This window comes from Pempheris klunzingeri, chromosome 9 (genome assembly GCF_042242105.1).
Source record: "Pempheris klunzingeri isolate RE-2024b chromosome 9, fPemKlu1.hap1, whole genome shotgun sequence".
NCBI classification, from domain to species: domain Eukaryota; kingdom Metazoa; phylum Chordata; class Actinopteri; order Acropomatiformes; family Pempheridae; genus Pempheris; species Pempheris klunzingeri.
The window spans coordinates 19,769,978-19,785,755 of NC_092020.1; the positions used below are offsets into that span (position 1 = coordinate 19,769,978).

Here is a 15,778-nt window from a genome sequence, read left to right on the forward strand (position 1 = left end):
GTTTTTGTGGTTAAAAAGAAATTCCGACCACAAGTAGGAAAGTGAAGTGATTTATACTTGCCTGAAACAATGAAAAAAGGAAGCAATATTCAGCATTTTTACATTTATGAAACAAATGTCTTTACATTGACAGGTGGGCAAAATATCTAACACTGTTATAGTGGTATACATTTAACTCTAAAAGCAATACAAATAACTAGATTACCTCCCTTCAGACAGAAAGAAACGGTTTCTTTATCTGCATCACATTCTTAATCAGTAAAAGAGTAAAAATCGGTTTTTGCAGTCTGTGACTAATACTGCGGTTATTTCAATTGAAAAATCATTAAAACAAATTTAAAAAATGTCCCTTACCTTCTAAATATTATACGTTAAAAACAGAAGCTTAAAAAAAAGTGGGAGGAAAAGCTGTTCTTTCATTCACAGAATGAATATTGTATGATAAAATGTACAAGACAACATCTGAGTGTGTAACAGTGACGTCAGCAGGGAGTGAGACACACTCTGGCCCAATTTCAACTCACCCTCTTCATCTCAAAGGACGACTCGGCTGCACGCTAGGCCTTTGATTGGCCTGAAATACTCGAGGCATTACTGGATAAACGGAGGAATGATGAAGTCTGATCCAAACCATATGGGCGTAGTGCGGTAGAAGGTATTCTGGGGGGATTCCTACACAGATCCTCAGGTTTACACTCAGCTATCAGAGGAGAGAGAGTATAATACTATCCAGAACTGGTCAAAATCTACAGTCAATGAAGCAGAAACAGCTTTACAAGCTAACTGACTGCAGAGGCTCTGTGACCCCCCGACAACAAAACTGACTCAGAAACGGAGAGAGCTGAGAAATCACCGCTGGGGCGAACCGGTCCAGCGCTGTCGGAGGTTTCAGCGTTTGGCTCTCTTAGAAGGGGGCTCCTCTGATTTCTGTCCTCCCCGCGTTCGCACCGCAGGGGGGCTGGCCTCCCGTTTGCGGCCCCCCTTCGCCGCTGCTGCCTGGCCCCTCGTCCCGCTGCAGGAGGGAAACAAGGAGCAAGTGTCAGTCCGTTTGTCCAAAGTGTTATGTTCAGGGGCAGGTTAAAAAATTTGGTATTCATGAAGAGGTGTCGCAATAACCAGCGCTCCTCTGGTACATATAAGAGCACAGAGTGGAGCTTGTGGCGTGTCCACATTCCTCTTTGAATAAAGACAGATTTCTAAAAGACACATTTAAGACTTTTGTAATGTTCACAGGAATTTTTAAAATAAAAAAAAAAAAAGGAGGAACATTTGACAAAATCTGGTTGGAAACTACAAATGGGCAGAATTAAAAAGGAACAGATAAAACCCCAGAAAAACAAAGAGAAAGCCCTAAAAGTTTACATACTGTAGAAATAGAAAATAATCATCTAGTCTCTTAAATATATGGGTATTAACAAGGTACGTTTGAAGAGAGGGAGAGACTTTGTTTTATAACTTAAGGTAGATAAAAGTGGTATTGTTGTAAAGAACTCTATTTGCTAAATAATATTTTGAAAACTTGTGTTTTATTTTTTAAATTTATCATAAGTTTGATGTCATACGTTTCTGCATCTAATGAGATTGACTATGTATTGTGCAAAGTATTTAAAAAGAAAAAAGGAAAAATATAGTTAATATAGTAAATTAAATTAAAAGGAAAAGTTGAGCGGCATGTTGTGACTGACTGATAATGTAGCAGAGACCCTGCTCTGTACACATTTATGAGTGGACACGTGGAAAAAGTGACACTATTAATTAAATGTACTACAGTTTGATTATTTGTCAATATTTAAATTCATTTCAGTTTTTCAGGCTATTTAAGGATCCTGGATTTATAATGAAGTTAGACATAAAAACACATTGAGTACACAAAGTCTCCCATCTAAAATATTCATGAGTTTTTTTTGGTTTTTTTTAAAGACTGATCTTGTAGCTGTAGTGCAATTCCAGATGTTCAATCTACCTTCTTTAGGTCATGTAAAATGATTTCTTATTTTAATTTTGGGAGCTAATAACTCAAAAACATTTTGAAATTCCGGGAAAAGGTTTAGTAAAATGTTCTCTTTCACAGAGCAGCGACCCAGCAGTCAGTTTTGGTCGGATTCCCCTTCAAGCTCGTTCGTTCTGTTGAACCTCAATGAGACAAACTCACCGCATGCCAGCTGCGGTCTCCTCTTTACCGTTCTGTCGGCTTGCCCGGGTGGATGGTTTACTTGGCTTGTTTCTGAGGAGCAATAAAAACAAATATGAAACAACAGTTGTTGGTTTAGCGCTAAATCAGCCCCCGCTTTAGTTTAATAGGATGTGACAGTGATGATGCCTGCTGGGTGCAAACATTCAGCACTAAAACAATCAGAAGCTCATTCATCACCGCTGACTGAGGACGGTCCAGTGTCTCATAACCGAGGCCGCACTGATGAGTCAGCAGTTGCTGTTTTTATTATCACAGTCTGATTTTATCTGCAGGTGTTTTGGTTTTATTAAATTCTAATAACTTGATTCAGGGCTCCTACTCTTTTTCCAAAAGTCAAACTCAAGCACTTTTCAAGGATTTTCCAGCTTTTCCACGGCTGTGGGAAATGAAATACACTCAAATAAATTTGGCTCACTATAACTTATCTTATTTGTTTATCTAAAAAGTGAACTACTCAGTCAGACAGTGATATATTATATTAATGTAATTAGGATTTCAAGCACTTTACCCAAAATCTAAGCACTTCTCAAACCTTGAAAATGCCACATTCAAACTTGAGCATTTTCAAGGACTTCAACCCAACAAACCCTGCTGCTTCTACTGCAGGTTTTTACTCTAAATCCTGAAAACAAATCGTAAAGTTATTAACTGGACGACTGTGTGATATTGGAGAATTGTTGTTCCTTTGTGTCCGTGAGCTGTTAAATCACCTTTCAGCCTCCAGGCGAGATGCTGACCGCGTGGTCGCTCTGGTTGCAGTTCCTTTTTCCTCCCCTTCTTTCTCATCATCCTCCTCCTCCTCTTCATCATTCTGCTCGCTGTCTTTCTCTTCTGCTTTTTTGTCCTTTTTATCTGAGGGAAAGATGATAAAAGGTAAATTAGTTTTCCTAGTTCTCTCTACTGGAGCAATAGAATTATTATCTGAAGTAAAAAAAAAAAAAAAACAGTTTAAAAGAAAAAAGGTGTAAATTCTATTTGGTCAGTGAAATTAACTTTTATAAATCATATGTTAATCACTCATCCTTAACACTGACATGGGAAACAGTCTTCTACAAAACAGGGTTTGTACAGCTTTTTTACAGTAAACCAAACAGAGCCTTTATCATCATGTCTAAATTGTTACTTTAAATCCAATGCAAAATAAAGTTTACAGAATTCCTTGATCCCCACAGTGATCGACGTATATTGTCATTTTATTTATTTTACCAGCTGTTCTTCTTAACTTTGATTGTATGTTTTGATCCTGATTATTACCTGGTGTGAGACGGCATGAGACGGACAAATACATGCAATGCATGACAGCGTGCTCATTTATTTCAAACATTCAGAGATTTTTGGTTTGCATGAGTGACTGAGGAGATGTAAACCAGATTAGATTAAAATTAAGCATTTTCCAAACTTTAAAGACTTTGGTAGAACCCTGAAACAATCATGTTGTCTGGCAGCTTGGATTGTGCTCATGCTCAGTCGCTCACGTCTTTGTGACAAAAGGCTTCTGGTGTGATTTAGATCCGACTTTCAGTTTCCTCACCTGAATCCTCTGCGGCTGCTGCCGCCGCCTTTGGCGGCCGTCCCCTCCGAGCGGCTCTCTTTGGAGTCGCCTCTTGGTCCTCCTGAGGTTGCTCTTCCTCAACCTGGAGAGGCAACGACTAATATTTGAGTCTGTAAACCTGGTGACAACTCTAAGAACAGAGACGGTGCAGCCAAAGTGATGGATACACAAACTGTCCAGTGTTCACAACATAAAGATTCGTATTTTTACAGAACAACATACATCATCTGGTTTCTTCTCGCCACAGATCTCCTCTTTGACCTCCTCTTCACCCTCTGGCTGGCTCCCTGAGGGGGAACAACCTGCAAAAGATAAATGTACAAAACAGAGACTGTAATGATCATAATAACTCAGAGTAGAGACGAAATGTCACAAAATTCTAACTATCTAGGCCAGAAGATTTAGATGCAGTATGTACAAACCACTGCGCTGAGCGATGTAGTTACACAAAGAAAAAGTTTTTAGAGCGTGTATACATGTGTTTTCTTACCTCCATCTTTTTCAGGTTGTTGCTCACTTTGTTCCTGTTGACAGCTGTCCGGTTTTACCTCCTCACCATCCTCCTTACCGTCAGCCTGGGTTTCCTTGTAGAATTATTGTTTGAATATACATCAAGACATATAAAGGAAGAGGTGAATACAGATTTAAGAGATTTAAGAGTAGCAGATCAAAGTGCAGAGCTTTAAATCACATAGACAACAGGTCTCACCTCAACAGATGCCGTCATTTCCTCTGACCTCTTCCCCTTCACCGCAGGTTCACCTGAGACGGAAAAATGATAAATAATGTATCCTTTTACATACAAGGACCAGCTAGAAAATATTTTGTAAGGTTTCACTCATAGCAAAGCTGCCAGCCTCCCCTCGTGTCAACTGTCATTACCCAATGACTCACTCATACTATTCGACAGCTTGTTAACAGCGATGACAGCGAAATAAAACTCGTTTTACTCAGAACATCATGCCACGAAATGCACAAATTAGCTGGGGAGGTTTGGCCCACGTATTCATGGAGTTGGCATGCAGCCACACCTCTCCATACAGTTCAAGTGATGGCGTTTGCTTGACTTTGTGTTTGTAAACAAGTACAAATGCACTGGGATTCTTGCAAAGTTGTTTCAGTCATTTAAACAAGATGAAAACGAGGTTAATTTATTCGTCGTTCTACAACACAGGGCTGCACAAAGAAATGCATGTTGTAGTCTCGTTATGCTACACAAGATAAACGAGGAAAGAGCATAGAAATACTTTTGACTTGAATTAAGGACAAACGTACTGGTGTCTGCGGCCTCTTTGGAGTCGGAGCTTCCTGCAGCTTCGGTGTCTTCTGGAACAGGAGACGGCAGACTGACTTGACTTCCTCGCCGTCCACTTTTCTTTGGTTCACTTTCATCTTCAGTTTGCTGTAGAGAGGAAAATATAATTTTAAAAACACACAATGAAAGAGAGGATATGGTGAAACACGCTAATGCGTTTGTCCTCTACAAGATATTCACTGATGTCTGATGTGTAGTGTGACGTTAAAGGGAAACTCTGCATGTTTTATGAGGATGTCCAATGGTAAATGTAGTCAAGTGAAGAAACCTCAGTGTGACAAGGAAAAACTGAGTTCTCCTGCTGCAAACTCTGCTGTACTTCCTGGTTATTTGGGTGATTGAGCTGACAGTCTGTAGTTCTGTCTGATCACCAGCCAATCAGACCTTCTGCTGCAGTGAGTTTCAGGATTGGCAGTTTTTGTTGTTTCTAAACTGTGTCTGGTTGAAGCTAACCCAAAGAATGCAGGGTGGAGAGGTTTGGGCGGTTGGTAGTCGGAAGCTCGCATGCAATGCATCATGGTACATGTAGGCACCACTGGCGCGGTTCTGCAAACAGGAGAACTCCGCTGTCTCAGTCAACATAGACAGTATATTTAGTACACGGAGGTATTTATTGCCTCAATTGACCGTCAACACTGAGTGGACGTCCTCAAGGTTTCCCACTGTGTCACATGTACAGAGTTAAGAAACTGTGCTTGTAATGATAAACCTGGTGATGTTAAGTGATGTGAAGTATCTAACATTTATGCACATGTTGCACTTCAGTTACTGTACCTCTTCTCTCTTGGCTGGTTTTCTTGGCGACGCTTTATCAGTGGTCTCCTCATCTTTACTCTCACACTTCTTCTGATTATCTGGGGCTAAAAAAAAAAGAAAAACAGTGTCAACATCAGAGAAAACAGATTCCACAAAACCTTGTTCCTCAACAGTTTTAAACATTTAATTCTATTTTTCAGATCTTAATAACTTGGCTGAATTTGAATCTTTTGGCTGGTGCACGATCCATCATGACTGAGAGCAGGACAATATGAAACTATGATGAAAAGTGTACTTAAAAATCCCTCAATAATGAAGCAACACAACAACAACAATAATAATAGCATATCTGACAACTTTTGTCAGACTGTTAGAACATCTGTGTTGGATGATTTAAAGTGACAGTCTTACCAGCTGGGGCTTCTTTGGCTGCGGCTCCTGAACGTCTTCCCCCGCGGCTCGGAGCCTCCTCTAGTTTCTCAGGTTCTTTAGGCCGGTCCCTCTCTGCCTCCTCGCTGGTTTTGGACGATCGACCCCTGCGTGGTGTTTTGACTTCCACAGCTGTCTCCTGATCCGTTTCCTGAAGATAAAAAGCAAACCAGTCATGAGCAAACACGCGTTTTTGGATTTCAAAAGGGTTTCAAAACAAGAGCACACAAAGCACCACTTTTACACCACTATTATAGGAGATGAAAAAAGGCTCCTTTTACCTCGACAGACGATTCCCCTTTTCTTTTCTTTTCTTCCCTCTCATCTCCTGATCAGTTAAAAGAAACATAAATTAACACATTATTTCACAGCATTAAAAAGTCAAGTTCCTAGAGAGCTGGGGGCTTTTCAATGGAATCTGTCTGATTTTCATGGACAAATCAAATTCTTACAATCCTTAAATTTGATATGGAATTTCAGCTACTATACCAGATTCTTTCACTGCTGCAGCTTTCTGACTGGAAAGCTTTCGTTTGCGTCTTCCCCTTCCCTCTGTCTTCTCCTCCTACAGAACAACAAAGTGTTGGCACGGGGAGCAGGGTATCATCACCTACATTTATTACATTTGTCCAAGTGTTTTCAAACAAAGTATGTGGTATTATACCCTTTCTGACAGGTCGGATCCCTTCTCGTCTTCCTGGCTGTCTGTGCTGGAGACATTACCTGAAACAAACAAACAAACAACGACTGAGATGTCTGCAGAGGAGGAAGAAGGTGCAGCAAGCTTGTAACGACACACACAGCAAGATATCACGATACGCACATAGACACAGCTGAGGAAAATCGTATTATGCGGGTGATTTCCTTAAAAGTCAGGTGACTCACTGATTTGTTTGACCAGTTTGGACTGACTCTCGTGTCCACTCGCTCCTTCCTCCGTCTTCTCTGGGACATTGTGTTCCACCTGAACATAAGTTATAAAGATACACGTGTCTACAAAAGCAGTGTGATACACATGCAGTAGGCAGCGAGGAGACACGGATCAGATTTAAAAAAAAAAAAGTCAAACAACACGGGGTACAAATGTAACAGGTTAACCCGTTCACATCTGAGAAAAGTGTAAATGAGCGTGACTCAGGCTGAACACTTACAGTCTGAGGTTCATTCTTCTCTGCTGCAGCGCTTTCCTGCTCCTCTGTCTTGCCCTCGGCTTCACCTAGTGGTGAAAGAATGTAGGGCTATAACACTGCCTAGTCCACAGGTTTAATTTAAAAAGATTTTAATGTCCTGGTTAGATTAGAGGAAGGGCTTACTGTTATCTACGTCCATCTTGGCCTGGTTGTCCTCAACCTCCACTTCCTCTGCCTGTTGTTTCAGAGAAATGAAATTTTAGCCTCACATGAAAATTTGAAAAACAATTAAAATGTGTAAAATTTGAGAATTCAAAAAAGTGTGGAAACCCTTATCGGAGTTTCTTAGGCGTTGAGGTGTGCAGGGATTTCAAAATTGCTGTGTGTTTCTGCGTTTTTCTTTTTCTTTTATTTCTTTGTTAAATATGTGAAGCACCTGAAATATTATACGTTTTTTCTTTTGGTTGTGGGAGCCATAATCACATATTTCATTGTTCACTTACTGTTACTGTCTACGTACATGTAAAAACTGGATGCAAAAAATATATATTGTTTCATGTGTGAAGCACTAACGGTACGTCACCTTGGGGCTCGTCTTTGTGTCTGCAGCGTCGGGCTCGGTTTGCTCTAAAGTAACGATAAGATGCTAAAGTTAGCAGTCAGGCAAAGAAAACCATCGTGTTCTTTTCAACAGGATTGTTTTTCTAGCACTCACCTTGTTTACTGGAGATTTGGGAGGCTTGTTCAGTGGTATCAGGAACGACTGCAACTGTGTTTTCCTCTGCGGCTCCTCTGACCTCTTCTGTTTCGGACACGATAATATCCAGGGCTGAAATCACAGATGAGCTCGATGAAGTCGATGCACAGACAATTTCTGGTCAATAGAAGTGGCTTTCATCAAACCACAAACTTTGCTTTGGAACTCATAAGAAATACTTGTTACAGACACCAAAAGACAAGAAACAAGATTTGAATTTAAGCCTACATGGGAGAGAAGTTTAAATAAGTAATAGGTTTACCCTCTTTGCCAGCTGCTTCTGGTGGCATTTTTTCATCTGGCGACGTTTCAGGAACAATTTCTGCACCTTTGGCTTCATTTAAAGAAGCCTGACATTGATTTGGGGTAGTGTCATCCCCCTGTGTAAGACACAGAACAATGATTTTCCACAGCAGAATAACACCATTTGAAATATTTTGAACCAAAGGAATTTTACAGGGAGTGGTGAAACAGTCCAAAAAGGCTAAATAAAAGCCAAACAGGACAGATGCTATTTATATTATAAATATTTTTACCTGTGCAGCAAGAGATTCGGACATTTCGTCCTTTTCCACATCCATTGCTCTCTCTGAATTTTCAGACACGTCTATAACAGAAATAGATCTTTCTATTTAGGGAAACATTCAGAAATGTTTAGGTAGCCAGTAACTCACACACACATATGCCATCACTGCTTTTTTAATTACCCGCTGTGTTTTCATCACCAAGCTCAGCAGTTTGTTGAGATGTGACTGGTGACGGCTTGGTGGCTGCAAACTCAGATTCAGCAGCTGTTTGCTCGTCCACAGGAGGATGCTGCTCCCCTTGTTCAGCTGCACAGGTTTCCATCGACGGCGGGGCGGTCAGACTCACATCTGGCTCCCCACTGGTATCGTGGCAAATTAAGGTGGAGGACACAGTGCAGTCAGGATCCATGGAGAGCAGAGTCAGAGCTGCTTCTTTCATCTTCATATCAGCATCCTGCAGAGTCATCTCGGGCGCTGCGTCCTTGTGGCTGCTCTCAGGTGGAAGTCTCGCCTCTGCTGACGTGCACACGTCCATGAGGGTCAGCAGAGCGTCGGCCTCAGCCGGCACAGCTGGCATCTCGCTGAGCCGCGACTCCGTTTCACCTTCAGGTGGCTCAGGGGTGATGTCGCTTAAAGCGTCGCAGGTGTCGTCTGAGAACGAAGCGGTGACGGTGGTGGTGACGGGATTGGAGTCTGTGCTGGTGTCTGGGAGGGGAGCACGTTTCTTCGGCTGCTCGTCTGCGTCCAGACTCAGCGAGGAAGCTGAAGACTTTGATGATGATTTCTCAGACTTTTCCAATTTGTCTTCTCTGGGTGCTTTCCTCTCTTCGTCATCTTTCTTTTCTGGGACTTTGTCCCTCTTCTCCACTTTTTTCTTTGCGTTCTTGATTTCTGATTTCTCATGGAGAGGTTCCTCTGGGACTTTCCACTGTTCCTTCACATTTCCCTCTTTTTTCTTCTCCTTTGTCGTCTCAGGTTTGCCGACAGCTGCACCTCCTGGACTTTTGACTTCTGAACTCTGACCTTTATTTTCCGTTTTTGATAACAACACAGTCTTTGTTTCCTCTTTGGATTTTGATTTAGATTTTTCCGTGATTTTTCCTTTTTCAATTGGTTTGACTCGTTTTGGATCTTTGTCCACTTCAGAGCTGGACTTGTTTGATTTCTGGCTGTCTTGATCTATTTTAGACTTTTCCTTCTCGCTGTCTGTTTTAGACTTGGCTTTATCTCCTGGCCTGTCCTCGGAGTGGCTCTTTGACCTTTTCAGCACTTCCTTGCCATGTTTCTCTTTCTTCTTGCTGCTGTCAAGCCCGGGCTCCATGTCAGAACGGTCCTCAGAGGAACCAGCAGAGTCAGGACGGAGCAGCGGCTTGAAATCACTTTTAGCTGAAGTTTTCTCTCCTTTAGTCTTTTCCTTTTCTTTACTTTTATCCTTATCTTTCTCCTTCTCCCTAATTTTGTCCTTCTCTGCTTTGGCAGTCTCACCAGATGGAGTTTTCACCTTCTTCGCAGCAGCATCTTTAGGCCCCTCGTCTGCCACACCGTCTGACCCAGATGGCTTTCCTTCTCTTGTGGTTCCTGACACTTTCTTCTCACTTTTAATCTTCGGCTTCTTCTCGCCTTTCTCTTCAGAGGACACTTTAACAGCAGATCCATCCTTCTGCTGAGGTTCATCTGCCTGATGTTCTGGTTTTTTCTCCTGCTTTTGTTTGAGCTTGGCACGTTCATCTGACAGGCTGCGTTCTTTCTCTTTGCGTTCTTTGGAGTGAAGTTCCTTACGGGACAACCTATCAAATTTCCCAATGGAGCGCTGTTTCAGAGCCTCTTGGGAACCTTGTTCCAACTCCAGGATGAAGGAGTGCGTCCGGCTTTTGTCAGGGAGCTTTTTGGTTTCACTGGAATCTTCTGAGACGCTGCCGCTCATCCTCCTGTGCCTCTCATCAGACGATGCTGATTCTGACAGATTTCTTATCAGTTTCTGCTGTGGAGCCTTTGACGCTGTAGATTTCACTTCCTAATTTTGAAATAACAAACCACAAAAATGCTTGTTACAACTCACCAATCCAGCAACACCTGTTACCTACAATGAAATCCATGACTGGGTTCCACATACCGCTTTCTTGGGTCCTTCTGTATCTCCTTTCTTTTTGCTTGAAATGTCTCCCTCTTTCCTGTAGGGTGAAATTGATGAATGAATATTTATATTTTTCTGTATTTTGTACATCTGAACATTTGGTTGCTTTGTTCAGCAGCAGCTGCACTAGTTTGCGTCGCAGCTTTTGATTACCTACCTTGAGTCTAGCTTCCTCTTCCTGTTGAGAGCCATTTTTTTCTCCAGAACCTTCCTTTCCTTGCGAGCCTCTTTGGCTCTGGGGCCCTCCAGCCCAGCCGAGTCTCCACTCTTTGGCTTTTTGTGATCTGTGCAGGGAAAGTCTGATGAATGACGTGACAGTTAAAGAATTCACACAGCTATTTTGAGGAGATTCTTAAGATGGGAACAATGAGTACAAGCAGCGTGACTGAATAAAGTGGACATCACACTCAGATATTTACAGATTTAGTGACATAAAGCAGGAACACATTTTACGAGCACATTCAGACACAATTAAGTAAGAAATGTGACCACACATTCCCATGGTTCTTACACCGTGCAACCCAAAAATCCTGTGGAAACTTCAACTATTATGCTAAAAAATCTAACTAAATGTGACAGCACCAAAAGCACAGAGGAGAGAGAGACTTTAAGGAATATAAGTCCACATGAAATACCTTGTTCTTCAGCCTGTGCCGCTTTCTGTTTACGCTTTTCTTCCATTCGCTCTCTGTTCTGTTGTCTCTTGAGCAGCCTTTCCTCTTTGTCCTTTGCCTGTGAGGCCACAGAGAGACACAGCAATGACAAAAAACAGTCATTAAAACAAGTGACAAAGAAAATCTGTTTGGTTTTAAAGTTCCTGATCAACTAATTTGCCAAGTAACGCCTTTGATTTAGCTTGAAATAGAATTAAATGAGGCTGAACATTACAGGAAGATCTTCTAAATTAGATTTTTTTTTTTTTTACCCATGATTGTGATTGCAATCCAGTATTCCTTTTTTTTTTTTTAAAGAAGTTTCTTATCTTCTGTGTCTATTCACTAGACATAAGCAATAAATCACTCTATATAGTCAGACCAAAACAAGAATGGATACAGTTTAAAACTTCACAGAAGAACGCTGACAACTTCAAACTTGTAAACATGTAACACAATAATCATGAGTTAACTCTTAATGTCTGTGTTTCAATAAAACCAGGGAAAAAAACAGCTGCAGGTCAAAAATAAATATGATGGCGAGTGAGTTACAGTAACAAACCACACAGACTGAAGTGCATGAGTTTGGCTCTGCCTTGGTAATTTCACCGTGCTGTTATAAGGAGTTATGCTCTCAAACAGTTTGGCCAGCGATCCTTGCCTGGTTGTGGTCAGCCTACCTGACACACAGGTCATTGGGTTTTTAGCCATGCAGTCATCCTACCTTGTGAAGTTTTATTTTTAAATGCTGGGACAGATGTGAGGTGTTGCTGCCTCATGTTTCAGCTGTGGTCAAAAAATAGGTCCAACTAACAAACAAAGGCCTTGTGAGGCTTCTGTCCTGCTCTTCCGTGTTCAAGTTCATTTTCAAATGGCAGTAATACTGTAACATAAATCATTACAGAGCCAACTCTTTTCTGACCCTCTGGCTGTGTAGTGACTGTGACTGTGTAGTGCTACCAAATAGAAAAAACAACAAGCTTTTGTCATTTGAAAATTGCGTAACCCCATTACATCACGATGTTGGTTTGTTCTGGAATTAAAGCGAAGATGCTCTGCTAACGCTGCACTTTTAATGATGATAACATTAATACAACTCACCGCAGATCTCCGACGTTCCTCCACAGTGATTTCATCATCCGAGTCGCTATAGTAACGGGAGTAGAGGAAAGGCTTGTGTACGTAGGCCTTGCGGCGAGGTTTGCGGTCTTCTTCTGCTGCGTCTCCACTAGCTTGTTTCTTCTCTGCTTCATCTGGTGACGGACAAACACACACAGGAAAACATGACAAATCCAACGTAGAGAAAAGAGTGGAAGTGGAAGTCAAATGTAACATTTTATGATATAGCGAGCTGTTCAAAACTCAGGCAGGAATAAAGAGTTGAGACCATCTGGTGGAAGCTCCCCCTCTTCAGACGAATCAGACAGCTGCTCCTCATCCTCACTTTCTTCCTCGAATGATGACAGGTCGCTGGTGTGGACGGAGCTCACGGTGATGTCACTCAGGCCCTCCAGGTCAGAGTCCTCCAGAAAGTACTCTGCAGGGCAAAGACAACCATCATAACCTCATATAATCCAAAGACAAATCTAGTGTTAACCTGTAATTGTAATCACAGTAATTGCAGTTTCGTATTTTTCATTAGTTTTTAGTTTTAGTTTTCCATTTGGTTTAGTTTCAGGTAGTTTCCAGTGGGCTTGTTAATTTCATTTTCATTTCCATTGTTTAGAAATGTTATGTTTTAGTTTATATTGATTATATTCATTTCTAGTTCTGCAAACAATTCATTCTCTTGATTAATTGTTAAACCAACCCAATTTCCTCATGCTCCCTGGTTCTTGTTGTCCAACACCCAAAGATGTCAAATTTACAAAAACAGAGAGAAGCAGCAAATCCTGAGCAGACTCCAGAAGATGTTTCTCATTTTTACTTCATAGATGAACTCAAATTTTCTGCTGCTCGACTGCTACTCGACTTTATGAATGATTCTTTATGTCCACGTCACATTTGGTTTTATCAAGAATATTTTATGTATTATTATATTTTTATGCTCTAAAAGTGAAAACATACAGAGATTTAAGCAGCTCACCTTCCTTTATCCGTTCTCTGGCTTTCTGCTTGGCCTGACTTGTGCATTTCAGTAGATCATCATCCTGCTTCTCCTCTGAGGGTTTTCCACTTGTTTTGCTGGCAGCTTTATCTTTCTCCTCCTCAGTCAGCTCTTGAGCTCCCGACTCCTCTTCTTCCATCTTCACCTCTTCTATTAATCCCTCTTTTCCCACATCTGCCTGTTCCTGAGTGTCCTCCGTCTTCACCTCTAAGGCTTGGACCTCCGACGCCAGCTCCTCTGCCTCTTCTGGCGTCTTCCCGTCCTGTTCGCTGTCTCCTTCCTCGACAATGCTCATGTCCTGCTCGCCCTCTTCCACCAGCTGCATGAGGTCATCTGAAGCTCTGCCTTTACGTTCTTTATCTGTAGCTGAGCTGGCCCTGACGCTTGCCTCCTGGTTGAGAGAGGTTATGGTGTCCAGGATGGACATGGCGTCGCTGGCTGCGGTGGTAGCAGGAACAGACGACGAGGCTATAAAAATACAACGCCACATGTTAACGACATCGGTGCTCAAAATCATTGATCACAAATATCACTGCACCAGAAGTGGCAGTCATGGTTGATGAAAGGATGAAATGCTAAGTACCTTGCTCAAGGATGCTGCAGTCTGGTTTGATCTCTGTTGAAGGCGGTGGGACTGGCGGCTCCTCAGAGCAGCTGCCAGGCGACAGAAATTCACGGACCACCCTCTCCACCTGCGGCCTGAAGATATGGTTGATTTTGGGATCCACCACCTGGGCCACAATCCTGTCCACCCCCTGCTCCAGCATCCCAGACCTAAGAGGAGCAGTTGGATTTACTTGCACATAAAAAGTAGTTACAAAATCTCACAAAGCTTGAAAAGGTTTCAGATACTGATGCTGGACATATCTGCACGAGCAGAGATAAAGATCAGGAGGTGGAGGAGACTTACTGCAACACGAGCTGTCTGATGTTGTTTCTCAGCTGGTTTTTGTTCAAATGAGGGCTCCATGTGTGGTTAGAGAGGTGATTAGAGACAAAGTTATCCACTCTTTGCTTTAGGTTCAAGTAAGCTGGCTGTAAGACAAAAAAGCAGGAAAATTACCACCGCTGAGAGGGCACATTGTACTTGATAAATGCCACAACTGATTCATTGGTAAAAAGGTACCATCTACACTATGGTTGTTGTAATGTTGTTTTAATGTGGACTATTCCTATTTTGAAGATATAATGTTATCAGTTTGTGTGGTTTGCCTATCTTCTGAATTTAATGCAGTTCATTTAAATGCAGGATGATAATACCTTCACACAGGTAATTCATCACTAATCTACCTTTTGGATTTAAAAAGAGATGCGTTATTGTTGCATGGTAAGGCTGTTTAAGTGCACATTGATAAACCACAGAGCACATAAAACATAGTATGTTGAGTACTATGTATGAGTATTTCCTTCCTTCCTCATTTGGATCAAATGTGATTTTTGTGTCTGTAGTGTACCTAAGAAGTGTACCAGCCCTGTTTTTAGCAATGGGAAGGGTAACCACTTAAATGTCTGCCTCGACGGTAGGAAAAACGGACTCTTAACTCATAAAAAATTAATCCTTGTTGCCTTTTCTCCTAACACGGACGACAGCTAACTTCCTGGCTTTACTGTAACGTTAATAACGAGTATCTAAGTTGTCGTTGTGGGTGTGTGTTTACAGTTGTTGCAGTTGAATGCAGGTTTGGTAGCCTGCTTTTAACGCTCCCTGAAATAAACTCCTATAAACCCGTGAATGTTACACTGTCACTTAAACGACACACAAACGGTTTCTAAACACTCGTTACCTTTGTGTCAACGTCTGCCAGGCAGTCCCTCCTGAACTGGTCAAAGAGTCCCTGTGTTTTTAAATGATTGACGATCATTGAGACCAGCTGCGGGTCTCCGGGAGGTAAACCAGCCATATCTGGATGAAATTAGCGTTAATTTGGATTCGGCTGGATAAAACAGTTAATACTGACGATACATCAGGTAATATCCGACTTGAACGAACCGGGTTTCTGTTGTGGTTCATGAAGTTCGAAGTAGGGTTGACCCGGAAGTTAAAGTAACCGGAAGAGCTTTGAAAGGGTTTTGTTACTAAAATAAAAGTTTGGCAACGCTATACATTAACAGGATTCCATTTGGTGTGTATTGTTTTTAAAATTATTTTTCATGACGAGCATGTTAGTTTGCTTTGCTGAAATGCTGATTTGACATTAAAGAAATATTATGTCGGCATTGCATT

At 41.7% G+C, this 15,778-nt stretch overlaps 1 protein-coding gene across 1 annotated transcript; it reads right to left on the minus strand.

Moving 5' to 3' along the window:
* Positions 1 to 786: 786 nt before the first annotated feature.
* On the minus strand, positions 787 to 15,554 carry bod1l1 (biorientation of chromosomes in cell division 1-like 1). The gene is made up of 30 exons (XM_070837107.1): positions 15,339 to 15,554; positions 14,465 to 14,589; positions 14,138 to 14,328; positions 13,534 to 14,022; positions 12,835 to 12,984; positions 12,549 to 12,700; positions 11,430 to 11,526; positions 10,952 to 11,078; positions 10,774 to 10,831; positions 8,841 to 10,674; positions 8,670 to 8,740; positions 8,396 to 8,513; positions 8,092 to 8,205; positions 7,960 to 8,003; positions 7,560 to 7,611; positions 7,398 to 7,462; positions 7,132 to 7,210; positions 6,911 to 6,969; positions 6,736 to 6,811; positions 6,528 to 6,574; positions 6,229 to 6,397; positions 5,836 to 5,921; positions 5,022 to 5,148; positions 4,456 to 4,508; positions 4,237 to 4,330; positions 3,969 to 4,048; positions 3,726 to 3,828; positions 2,905 to 3,046; positions 2,153 to 2,224; positions 787 to 1,012 (listed from the first exon to the last, which is right to left on the minus strand). The coding sequence occupies exons 1-30, from the start codon at positions 15,453 to 15,455 to the stop codon at positions 889 to 891; spliced, it is 5,115 nt and encodes a 1,704-aa protein (XP_070693208.1). The 5' UTR covers positions 15,456 to 15,554; the 3' UTR covers positions 787 to 888.
* Between the last annotated feature and the right edge of the window lie 224 nt (positions 15,555 to 15,778).